The following is an 11,432-nucleotide window of genomic DNA, read 5'->3' on the forward strand; positions in this document are numbered from 1 at the left end:
AAAAAAAAAAAAAAAAAAAAAAAAAAAAAAAAAAAAAAAAAAAAGAATGAAATTCCATCTAAAACAAAACAAAACAAAACAAACAAAACAAACAAAAAAAAAGGAAAGAAAAGGCAGAGCAGGAAATAAAAACATTAAGAAAAAAAGGAATGAAGTACCGATACATGCTAACACATGAATGAAAGAGCAAAAACTCCATTTCAAAAAAAAAAAAATCACTTCAGTTCCTAAAGGGAAATCTACCACATTCCCGAGTTCCTTGACCCCCACCAACCTAGCTGGCGGGGACTAAAGGCAATTTGACAAAACCTACCAAACTTACTAGCTCACATTTCACTCTCACCCAGACTGGTCTCAAACTCCTGGGCTCCGCCAGTCCTCCAGCCTCAACCTCCCGAAGTGCAGGGGTGAGGCAAGATCCATCATGCTCAGCCACTAACTAACCTTTTGACCCAAGCAATCACCTCTTATAAACCGACCTCACAAATATACTAGTTTGTGTATGAAATGACATGATGTGCAGGGGATGACGGTCTCAGAGCAGGCTGGGCACAGCGGTTCACGCCATAATCCCAACACTTTAGAAGGCCAAGGTGTGAGGGTTGCTTGAGCCCAGAAGTTTGAGACCAGAGGTTCACCTGGGCAACATGGTGAAACCCCACCTCTATTTAAAAAAAAAAGCCGGGTGTGGTGGCGTGTGCCTGCAGTCCCAGCAACTCAGAAGGCTGAGGAAAAGAAAATCTCAGAGCAGCTTAAACACCCATCAACAGACAACTGGTTTAAAAGGCTGGGAGATGGGCCGCCGCGGCGGCTCATGCCTATAACCCCAGCACTGTGGGAGGCAGAGGCAGGTGGATCACTTGAGGTCAGGAGATCGAGACTAGCCTGGCCAACATTGAGAAACCCGGTCTCTACTAAAAATGCAAAATTAGCCAGGTGTGGTGGCGCGTGCCTATAATCCCAGCTACTTGGGAGGCTGAAGCAGGAGAATCACCCGGGAGGTGGAGGTTGCAGTGAGCCGAGATCACGCCATTGCACTCCAGCCTAGACAACAAGAGCAAAACTCTGTCTCAGAAAAAAAAAAAAAAAAAGGCTGGGGATATACCCATGATGGTGGTCGTGGAAGAGTAGGTGCCTCAACATCCTGGAAAGCAGGTGAAAGAAGCCAAGGGCACGAGCCTGGCAGGAAACGCTACAGGCGTGAAAATTATGCGCGTAAATGTAAACGTATTTACTTAAGTATGTGCTTGTAGGTCCAGACTTCTCTGAAGTTAGTGTTGGTTAAACTCAGAGGAGGGCGGCTGGGAAACAGGGGCGGCTTCTCACTGTGGGCCCTCAGCAACTAACCACGTGACTCTATGATTCATTCAAGAAACTAGAGAGCGCTTCTTGCCCTAATCTTAAGACTGAAGCGCTAAGCTTATGACTTTGACACTCTGACCCTCAGGCTGCCAGCAGCCCAGAAGCCCATGGGAGAGGAGCTGCCAAATCTGTGGCCTTCCATAGACCCCAATGCTCCTCGGAGGGCCCTGGGGAAGCGGGCATCACCCCCTCCACTCCCGAAAACCCATCCTCTTTCTGGGCTCACCGTGGTCTAACTTGTTGGCTTTGACGATCTTCACCGCATAATCAGAGATACTGGAACACTCGATCTGAAGGCCCAGGAAGAAGGGTGGGTGAGATCCCCTCAGTCCCATCGCCCATCCCCCACCCCCTCCATCCAATCCCTGAACCCCAATGGGCCCCTCTCCCTCCCCCAGGCCTGGCCCCCTCCAGCCGCCCTGGAGACTCACCCCGATGACCTTGCGGGCCCCGGCCTTGGCGGCGAACATGCAGAGGATACCAGTGCCCGAGCCCACGTCCAGCACCACTTTGTCCTTGAAGAGGTGCCGATTGTGAAACATGGAGTTGCGGTAGGTGAGGGTGCGCACCTCATCCTTCAGCATCTCCTGGAGAAGAACGGCACAGAGACGCCGTGAGGGCCCCGAGTCCCCAGCTGGAGAACACGGTGTCCTCACAGCTCAGAGGGCCAGAGCTTGGCCCTCTCGCTTCCTGCCACGCACCTCAGTTTCCCTTTTTGACTTAATCATGTATTTATTTTTATTTATTTATATTTTGAGACAAAGTCTTGCTCCATCACCCAGGCTGGAGTACAATGCTGTGATCTCAGCTCACTGCAAACTCCGCCTCCTGGGTTCAACCAATCCTTCTGCCTCAGCCTCCTGGGTAGCTGGGATTATAGGCATGTGCCACCATGCCCAGCTAATTTTTGTGTTTTTAGTAGAGACGAGGTTTCAACATGTTGATCCGGCTGGTCTCGAACTCCTGACCTCAGGTGATCCACCCACCTGGGCCTTCCAAAGTTCTGAGATAACAGGCATGTGCCACTGTGCCCAGCCAGTTTCCTCTAATCAGATTAGGGCCAGACGCAGTGGCTCAGGACTCGGTGCCTGTAATCCCAGCATTTTGGGAGGCCAACGCAGGCGGATCACACAGTCAGGAGTTCGCAACCAGCATGGCCAATATGGTGAAACCTGGTCTCTACTAAAAAGACAAAAATTAGCCAGACATGGTAGTAGGCGCCTGTAGGCCCAGGTACTCGGGAGGCTGAGGCAGGAGAATCGCTTCAACCCGGGAGGCAGAGGTTGCAGTGAGCCAAGATCGGCCACTGCATTCCAGTCTGGGTGACAGAGCGAGACTCCATCTCAAAAATAAATAAATAGGCTGGGCACAGTGGCTCTCACCTGTAGTCAGGAGTTCGAGACCAGTCTGGCCAACATGGAGAAACCCCTCCTCTACTAAAAATACAAAAAAATTAGCCAGGCATGATGGCGGGTGCCTGTAATCCCAGCTAGTGGGGAGGCTGAGGCAGGAGAATCGCTTGAACTCAGTAGGTAAAGTTTGCAGTGAGCCGAGGTCGAGTCACTGGACTCCAATTTGGGTCACAGAGTGAGACTCCATCTCAAAAAACAAACAAACAAAAAAAAACCCCATAAATAAATAAATAGAAATCAGATTACATGGACTAAACTCCCAACTTAGCCAGACTTCATCACTGCTACCTAAGAACCAGTGAACCCTGGATTTAAAAGTCTTCAGGCCAGGGGCGGCGGCTCACGCTTGTAATCCCAGCACCTCAGGAGGCCAAAGGAGGAGGATCACGTGACCCCAAGAGTTTCAGACCAGCCTAGGCAACAAGGCAAGAGTACCTCTACAGAAAAATAAGAAAATCAGCTGGGCGTGGTGGCACACCATTGTGGTCGCAGCTACTCCGGAGGCTGATGTGGGGGCACCACCTGAAGTGGGAAGTCGAGGCTGCAGAATGCTGTGATTGCAGTAATGTGCACTCTACCATGGGTGACAGAGTGAGACTCTGTCTCTAAAAATTAAAAAATGGCGGCCAGGTGTGGTGGCTCATGCCTGTAATCCAAACACTTTGGAGGCCAAGGTGGGCGGATCACCTGAGGCCAGGAGTTCATGAATAGCCTGACCAACATGGTGAAACCCCGTCTTAAAAAAAAAAAAATTTTTAATGGCAATTTTATGCATATTTTGCCACAATTTTATGAAGAAGCCCTAGGGAGAAAAGAAAATTCCTTAGAATGCTTCAGTCAGATCTCAAGGGTGCAGAAGCAATCAGGCCAGGAGCAGCTGGGGCGCAGTCCTACCGCCGGTCACTAGAGGGCGGCAGAGACCAGCGGGTCCTGCCTGACCTCTGGCTAAGGCCCCAGGCAGGCATGCGCGTTCCCACTCCAGCGTTCAGCTAGGGGCCCCTGCAGAGCTTCAGGCTAACCTCGGTCTCCAAGGCAACGGCTTGGCAAGGCGACCCTGGGGGGTGCGCAGCAGAGGGGCAGAGGGGTGGCCTGCTGCCAGGGAAGCAGTGCACATGCGTGGGGAAACAGGCTCCATGCCGCTCCCCCCCACCCATTTAACCTCCTTGAGATTGGGGCCTTGGCGACTGACCCCACTCACCTCGTGGATGCCGAAGTGGGCGTAGGAATCAAAGTAGTAATCTTTGGACGTCATGTCCTCAGCATTGGGCTTCTCGCTGCTTTCCGGCTGGCCACAGGACACCTGGGAGGGGGCCGATGGGAGCGTGGGTCAGATCTGGGGGCTCCCCACGGCCTCTTAAACCTCCAGGTCCCTATTTTTCCCTGAAGAATAGTATAGAACCCCCCAAAATCATACCATGACAACCCTACAGCCCCCCCAGGAACCCCAAAACCTAACAGCCCCATTTTCCACTTCCACGACCCCCCAGAGCACCATCCAGGGGAGCACCCCAATACCTCAGCCACGCCTACCATATCTCCAGTCTCTCTGCCCCCGTCTCTAGCTCAGCCCACAGCTGGGGAGGGGAGGGGAAGGAAAACGGGGGCAGACACAGGGAAGGGCAAAGGGGGGCTGGAGGTGGAGTTAAGGAAGTAGCCGTGATACTGGGGGAGGCCAGCGGGGCCGTGAACCTGGAGGGGTTGCTACTAAGTGTCTGGGGGCCTGGGGTCAACTGGTTTGAAGCAAGAGGGGTATGATTAGACCTCGAGAAAGGGCCAGTGTGTGGCAAGATATACTGATGTGGAGGTCGGGGTGGGGAGGGGGTCTCACAAAAGGATATTTACTTCTTCAAGAGGCGGCTGGAGGCTCATCCCATTAGCCAAGGTGGCTACAAAATTCTAGGAGAGAGTAACAGGGAAAAAGGATTAGCTACCAGGAGTGGCTGCAGGGGGCTGGGCGGCGGGACCTGGGCTCTGGCGGGAGGTGGGATGGGTGGGTTTCCAGCAATTCTCCTTCTTTGTGGGGAGTGGTGGCAAAAGGGGGCAAGTAATGAGGTGGGGTGTTTAAGAAGGGATGGGAAAAGTGAGGGGAGAGAGAAGAAAGGGGGTCTCCTACCCCAGCTGTGGCTGGAGAGATGGTGGCCCGCCCCAACGTTGCTCCTTTCTGGCCAGGCAGCTGACCACACACCTCCCCCATCCAGGCCAGGGAAATTGGCACCCGCCACCGCCAGCTGTCACTCCCCCTCATCACATAATCTCCCCCAGATTAGGTGACACTTCCTGACACACACACCCCTATCCTAGGGTGCCATGAGTAGCAGGAGGGAGGAGGCTGGCAGGCTATGCCCAGAGGGCATCTGCCACCTCTGCAAACTCGTCTCTTGTCTGAGAGGATTCCAGAAAAGAGGTGTGACCCACAGGCACTCCCCCAGAGCTAGTACCCCAGTTCCCAGCTCCTGCCTTGGGCAAACCAGCGGCAACCAGCCCCCTCCCTTATAACCCTCTGCCTGGTAGGTGGAGTCCCAGGGATGATGGGCAGCTCCTGGACCCTCTAAGAATGAGAGGCCTCCAGAAAGTGGCTTGGGGAGTCAGCCCATCGCCTCCATTCAGACACCCATCCCAGGCCCTGAAGACCCCCAGGTGCGGCCAAGCCTGAGGCCACCCCTGGGGAAGATATTTCCTCCACCCTTAGAGCCCTGGTGCAGGAGACCGCCAAGGGGGTGGGGAATCATAGCAGTGACCTCTGGGAGCTGCATCCTGACAGCCGAGAGCTGACCTGCCCCTCCAGCCAGTGCCCTAGGTAAGGGGTGGAAGGACACAGGTCCCGTCAGATTACATCTCTTCCAGATGTGACCACTTTCCAAGTCTCCAAGAAGGGCCGCATCACAGGCTATGACCTACTAGGCTGCAAGCATCCTCCACCCAGCTCTCCCAAGCCAGCAGGGATGCCTATAAGAAGAAAGGTGCTGGGGGGTTTTCCCGCGGGGGCCCATTTCTCAATAACGCTGAAGCTACCGCCAGACAACCCCAGCCCAAGAGGGCTTGAAACGCAAGACGGAAACCTTCCCCACATGGCTGCACGAGAACGGAAACCTCATTCGAAACCCTTTCAGGCACCCAGCCTCAGGACCCTGGGGTTCAGGACCCCCTGGGGGGTCATCTCCCGCCCTCACAAAGGCCCGGGGGAGATAAAGGGCTCCAGAAGAGGATAAAGCTCTCAGCCTACGTATTTCCCACCACAACTCATTCCCAGCAGACATACCTTCCTCCCTCCCCCGCCCGGAAGAAATCCGACGGTAGGTGGGCTTCGGGACACGCCCCATGAAAAAGATATCCCTCCCACACACCCAGAAATGGCCACAAGGGGGTGCACGGCGCCTATTAATGGGAAAATCTCCACCTAGATGCCCCACCATCACCCAGAGGGAGGTCACAGGGGCATGCCCCATCCCCCAACTCCTAAAGCCCTGGGCTAGGGGGAGAATTCTGCGACGGGAAGCGGGGTCCGGAGGACCCTATTCTTAGTCTTCCTCCAGTCCCTAACCCAGAACGCACAAAACCGGGTCCGCTGTCCCAACAGATGTCCCCGGAGCTCGGAAGGTGGTTGTAAAGGGCTGAGAAGCACTGCCCCTCCCCAGAGACTCCCTACATCGTGGAGGGCCCCAGATCGATCCCACCCCAAGGCGTGTGCCCGCGTCCCAGGGGAGGAGAGCTGGTGGCCTCAGAGGGAGGGTTGGACCCCCTCTCCGCCCCCCCGGGCGCCCCTCCCCGGCCGGGGGCGGGGCCTTTGTCCCGCACGTGGAGCCCGCCCGGCCACCGGACTCGGCACACCCCCTCCCCACCCACCGCGCCGCGGCCACGTGGGGGCCTGGCCGGAAGCGCCCCCAGCCCTCCTCCACGTGGGAGGGGGGGATGAGACCCTCCGCTAGGCCGGATGCCGAAGGCCCTTGAAAGCTAGGGAACCGCCACTTAAAACGATATCCCCGGATGCGGAGCGTGGGGTGACCCCATGTGCGGCGGGCGACCTCTAACCTCCTGTCGCCGACTTAGACCCCTTTCCCCACCACAGAGCTGTGAAACACCGACCCAAAGCCGCCCCCCGCCCAAGGCGGCGCTCCAAGCGCTAACCTCCATGATGCAGTTCGCGGCCTCGGCTGCCGCCATCTTCACCCGCACCTACTCCACCTCCGGCCGCCAAGACCCCCCCTTTCTCCTCACTCCCCCGGGACCGCCTTATACCAGAAGGTCTAGGGCCCGCCTACCGCGACCCCGCCGGAAGATTTCATTGGCAAAGGAGGCAGCCCGTCTGAGAATACCATCTAGCAATTGGCTAGAGAAGACGTCTATCATAGGTCAGGGGTTTGCCAACTCTGGCGCCCAGAGTCCCGCCCCCTCAAGTCGACCTGGGATGGGGAAAACTGCCCGTCTATTGCAAAAAGCGCGACTGGTGATTGGGCAAAGTCTACATGAATGCCCGCCCCTTTACCCACAGCACCGCCTCAAAGCTTCCCGGCGAGCCCCGCGCTAAAGGGACGTCTCGAAATGCCTGTCCATCACCAAAACGGCCCGCCTCCTCATCGCTCCCATTGGTTTATCCCGACATGACGTCACGCGGCCTTTGGCCCACCCTCGCTAAGCGGCCGGCCTCAAGGAGAACACGACGATTGGCCCACGGGTAGGGAAGGAGGCGGGGTTCCAGGCACCAGCGATTGGCTCAAAGGAACTCTCACTCCTCGTCCACTCGGTGGATTTTCCCAGGCCGGGGAGAGTCTGGAGGAAAAAGGGGGCTTGTGCCCATTACCTGGGGGGAAAAAACTGAATAAGTGAGAGGCCCAGAGAGAGGAAGGGCCTGTCTGGGGTCCCTAAGCAAGTGAGGAATAGGTGTCCGCCTCAACACATTAAATCCTTAAATCCTAGCCCTTGACATACATAATCATTCCAAGTTTGTTTTTTGTTTTTCGTTTTGTTTTTTTTTTTTGAGACAGAGTCTCACTCTATCGCCAGGCGCCAGGCTGGAGTGCAGTGGCACAATCTCGGCTCACTGCAACCTCCACCTCCCGGGTTCAAGCAATTCTCCTGCCTCAGCCTCCCAACTAGCTGGGACTACAGGCGCACGCCACCACACCCAGCTAATTTTTGTATTTTTAGTAGAGAGGGGTTTCACCATGTTGGCCAGGATGGTCTCGATCTCTTGACCTGGTGATCCACCCACCTCGGCCTCCCAAAGTGCTGGGATTACAGGCTTGAGCCACCGCGCCCGGCCTGTTTTTCGTTTTTTTGAGATAGACTCTTGCTCTGTCGCTCAGACTGGAATGCAGTGGTGCGATCTCAGCTCACTGCTGTCTCCGCCTTCCAGGTTCAAGCTATTCTCCGGCCTCAGCCTCCCGAGTAGCTGGAACTACAGGCGCGTACCACCACACCCTGCTAATTTTTGTATTTTCAGTAGAGACGGGGTTCCACTGTCTTTCTTGGCCAGGCTTGTCTTGAACTCCTGACCTCGTGATTCACCCGCCTCGGCCTCCCAAAGTGCTGAGATTACAGGCGTGAGCCACCACACCAGGCCCATTCCCAGTTTTTTAAGCTCATCGACCCCTCTGGAGACCCTTGGTTGTTGCCAAGTCCGTACCGCTGCCAGGAACTCCCACCTCTCTTTGGCCAGCTTCTCAATGTCAATTAGGGCGCAGTCAGTTTAGACACCACCTCCTCCGGGAAGCTTTCCTTGATCTGCAGGAAAGGTTCCTAGTTGAATGAAGCTGAATGCAAAGGGCCGAATGCGTGGATCCTGCCCCTCCTCTCTGCGATCCCTCTACTTCCCTCCGTTCACACCTTTCTCCAGTCCCGAAATGAACTTGCTCTTTGGTCTCTGGGTCTCGGCGCAGGCTGTACTCCCTGGTGTGCCGCTGGCAAACGCCTGAGACTTCAAAATTTTCAATAGGCTTCGGGCGCGGTGGCATCCCGGCACTTTGGAAGGCCCAGGCGAGCGGATGACTTGAGAGAAGGTGTTGAAGACCAACCTGGGCAACATAGTGAAACCCCGCCTCTATTAAAAATACAAAAATTAGGCCGGGCGCGGTGGCTCAAGCCTGTAATCCCAGCACTTTGGGAGGCCGAGGCGGGTGGATCACGAGGTCAAGAGATCGAGACCATCCTGGTCAACATGGTGAAACCCCGTCTCTACTAAAAATACAAAAAATTAGCTGGGCATGGTGGCGCGTGCCTGTAATCCCAGCTACTCAGGAGGCTGAGGCAGGAGAATTGCCTGAACCCAGGAGGTGGAGGTTGCGGTGAGCCGAGATCGCGCCATTGCACTCCAGCCTGGGTAACATGAGTGAAACTCCGTCTCAAAAAAAAAAAAAAAATACAAAAATTAGCCAAGAGTGGTGGCGCACGCCTCTAATCCCATCTACTCCGGAGGGTGAAGCAGGAGAATCGCTTGGATCCAGGAGGCGGAGGTTGCAGTGAGCCGAGCTAGGCCATTGCACTCCAGCCTGGGCGACAGAGCAATATTCTGTCTCATAAAATGAATAATTAATTTTAAAAATTGAAAAACGTGGCACCAAAGAGACCAAGAAAAGGACACTTGTTTACCCTATTTTAGCTGAAACAAGAGGAGCCCAGCTGGAAATGCGCACATCAGGTATTCAGATTTTTGCAGCTCTGTGCACAACCATGCCCTCCGAAACACCACAAAAGCACTGCCTTCATTTTGGGGGATATCAGTATGTCTTAGCAAGGAGGCAAATTTGCAAATACGGAATCTACAAATACTGAGGATGGACTGTAATTGGTTCGGTTTGTAATCCTGTACATTTCACTTTACGCATTTACAAACATTACTCTGTGAAGTGGGATATAGCCTAAAAAGGAGACAGACCAGGCCGGGCGCAGTAGCTCATGCCTGTAATCCCAGCACTTTGGGAGGCCGAGGCGGGCAGATCACCCGAGGTCGGGAGTTCGAGACCAGCCTGACCAACATGGAGAAACCCCACTTCTATTAAAAAATAATAATTAAAAAAAGAGAGACAAAGTGGCTCTTTGTCTTTTTTTAAATTATTTTTTTATAATAATTTTTTAAAAAATGAGTCACGGCCAGGCACAGTGACTCATGCCTGTGATCCCAGCACTTTGGGAGGCCAAGATGGGAGGATCACTTGAGCCCAGGAGGTGTAGACCAGCCTGGGCAACATAGTGAGACCCATTTCTACAATTTTGTTTTTGAAATGGAGTCTTGCTGTGTTGCCCATGCTGGAGTGCAGTGGCATGATCTCGGCTAACTGCAGTCTCTACCTCTTGGGTTCAAGTGAGTCTCGTAATCTCAGCCTCCCCAGTAGCTGGGATTACAGGCACTCACCATCATGCCCAGCTAATTTTTTTATTTTTAGGAGAGACAGGGTTTCACTATGTTGGCCAAGCTGGTCTAAAACTCCTGACCTCAAGTGATCCACCTGCCGTGGCCTCCCACAAAAATTCTTTTTTAAAAATTAGTATGGTGTCACATGCCTTTATACTAGCTACTAGAAAGCCTGAAGTGGGAGGATCACTTGAGCCCAGGAAGTTGAGGCTGCAGTATGCCATGGTAGTGCTACTGTATTTCAGTCTAAGAAACAGAGCAAGACTCTATCTCAAAAAAAAGGGGGCGGCTTAGGGGGGGTTTGTGAGACAAACCACTGGTCTGTAGGTAGATAAGAAATCAGCAAAAAAGACTCAAAAGGAGAAATGGGAGGAGAAAAACAAGAAGAGGGTGGTGTCCTAGACATGGGTGAAATTAGACTATACCTTCCTGTGGAAATCACTGGAAAGACTCCATGACCATCAAATAGCATTAGCTAGAACAACCAGATCGTGCAATAGGAGAAAAAAATCCAAATTGTTGGAATATTTACAGATATTCTCTCAAATACATGTCCAGGAGACAGACTCTTGTAGGTGCCCCAAATAAATATTTCTAGAATGAATGAACTGGTTCCTTCCTCAATTTGTGTAAGCCACAGAAATCTCTGAACCAAATCTCCTCTACTTAGAACTTCAGTTCTCAAGTGAAAGAACAGACAATTGAATACTTTGTAAAGCTTTTAATACGAAAAGTTTTAAACAATTTATTTTTGGCAAAAACAGGTATGGCAACCACCACCCCACAGTCCTGAGTGGAACAGGAAGGCTTGGAAAAGCACAGGCAGAGGGAAGGGACATGAGGTGTAATCTTGTAGTAGCGTCTGCGTAAGAGCTCAGTCCAATGGCAAGTTCAAGTCCACAGGTGAAATGGCCAGGATGCCCTCCTGGAAGGGAAAAGTGGCAGAGCCATGTGAGCAGGTGAGCAGGGCAGGCATCCCCTGCCCCACAGCAGTGTCCACATCAGCCCAGTAAGATTAGAGTCGGGGCCGGGCGCGGTGGCTCAAGCCTGTAATCCCAGCACTTTGGGAGGCCGAGGTGGGTGGATCACGAGGTCAAGAGATCGAGACCATCCTGGTCAACATGGTGAAACCCCGCCTCTACTAAAACTACAAAAAATTAGCTGGGCATGGTGATGCATGCCTGTAATCCCAGCTACTCAGGAGGCTGAGGCAGGAGAATTGCCTGAACCCAGGAGGCGGAGGTTGCGGTGAGCCGAGATCGTGCCATTGCACTCCAGCCTGGGTAACAAGAGCGAAACTCTGTCTCAAA

The 11,432-nt window shown here is 53.5% G+C and overlaps 2 protein-coding genes across 8 annotated transcripts in view; both read right to left on the reverse strand.

Moving 5' to 3' along the window:
- Nucleotides 1–7,104, reverse strand: part of PRMT1 (protein arginine methyltransferase 1) — a 12,709-nt gene extending 5,605 nt beyond the window's left edge. Inside the window, exons 1-5 of one of the 4 annotated variants that reach the window (XM_032264415.1) lie at nt 6,900–7,058; nt 4,617–4,670; nt 3,973–4,074; nt 1,794–1,949; nt 1,589–1,652 (exon numbers count right to left, since the gene is read on the reverse strand). In XM_032264415.1, coding sequence (XP_032120306.1) covers nt 1,589–1,652; nt 1,794–1,949; nt 3,973–4,074; nt 4,617–4,670; nt 6,900–6,935 — 412 coding nt within the window. In that variant the 5' untranslated portion in view covers nt 6,936–7,058. Of the gene's footprint in view, nt 1–1,588; nt 1,653–1,793; nt 1,950–3,972; nt 4,075–4,289; nt 4,405–4,616; nt 4,671–6,899 lie in introns of those variants that run through there. The other 3 variants (XM_032264416.1, XM_032264418.1, XM_032264417.1) reach the window with 3 other exon arrangements.
- Nucleotides 7,105–10,828: 3,724 nt separating this feature from the next.
- BCL2L12 (BCL2 like 12) overlaps nt 10,829–11,432 on the reverse strand; it is a 9,220-nt gene continuing 8,616 nt past the window's right edge. For all 4 annotated transcript variants that reach the window (XM_032264437.1, XM_032264434.1, XM_032264435.1 and 1 more), the window contains exon 7: nt 10,829–11,047. In XM_032264437.1, the coding sequence (XP_032120328.1) occupies nt 10,997–11,047 (51 nt within the window). In that variant the 3' untranslated portion in view covers nt 10,829–10,996. The remainder of the gene's footprint in view (nt 11,048–11,432) is intronic.

Source organism: Sapajus apella, unplaced genomic scaffold (genome assembly GCF_009761245.1).
Source record: "Sapajus apella isolate SASKATOON/1434 unplaced genomic scaffold, GSC_monkey_1.0 scaffold144, whole genome shotgun sequence".
Lineage (NCBI taxonomy): Eukaryota > Metazoa > Chordata > Mammalia > Primates > Cebidae > Sapajus > Sapajus apella.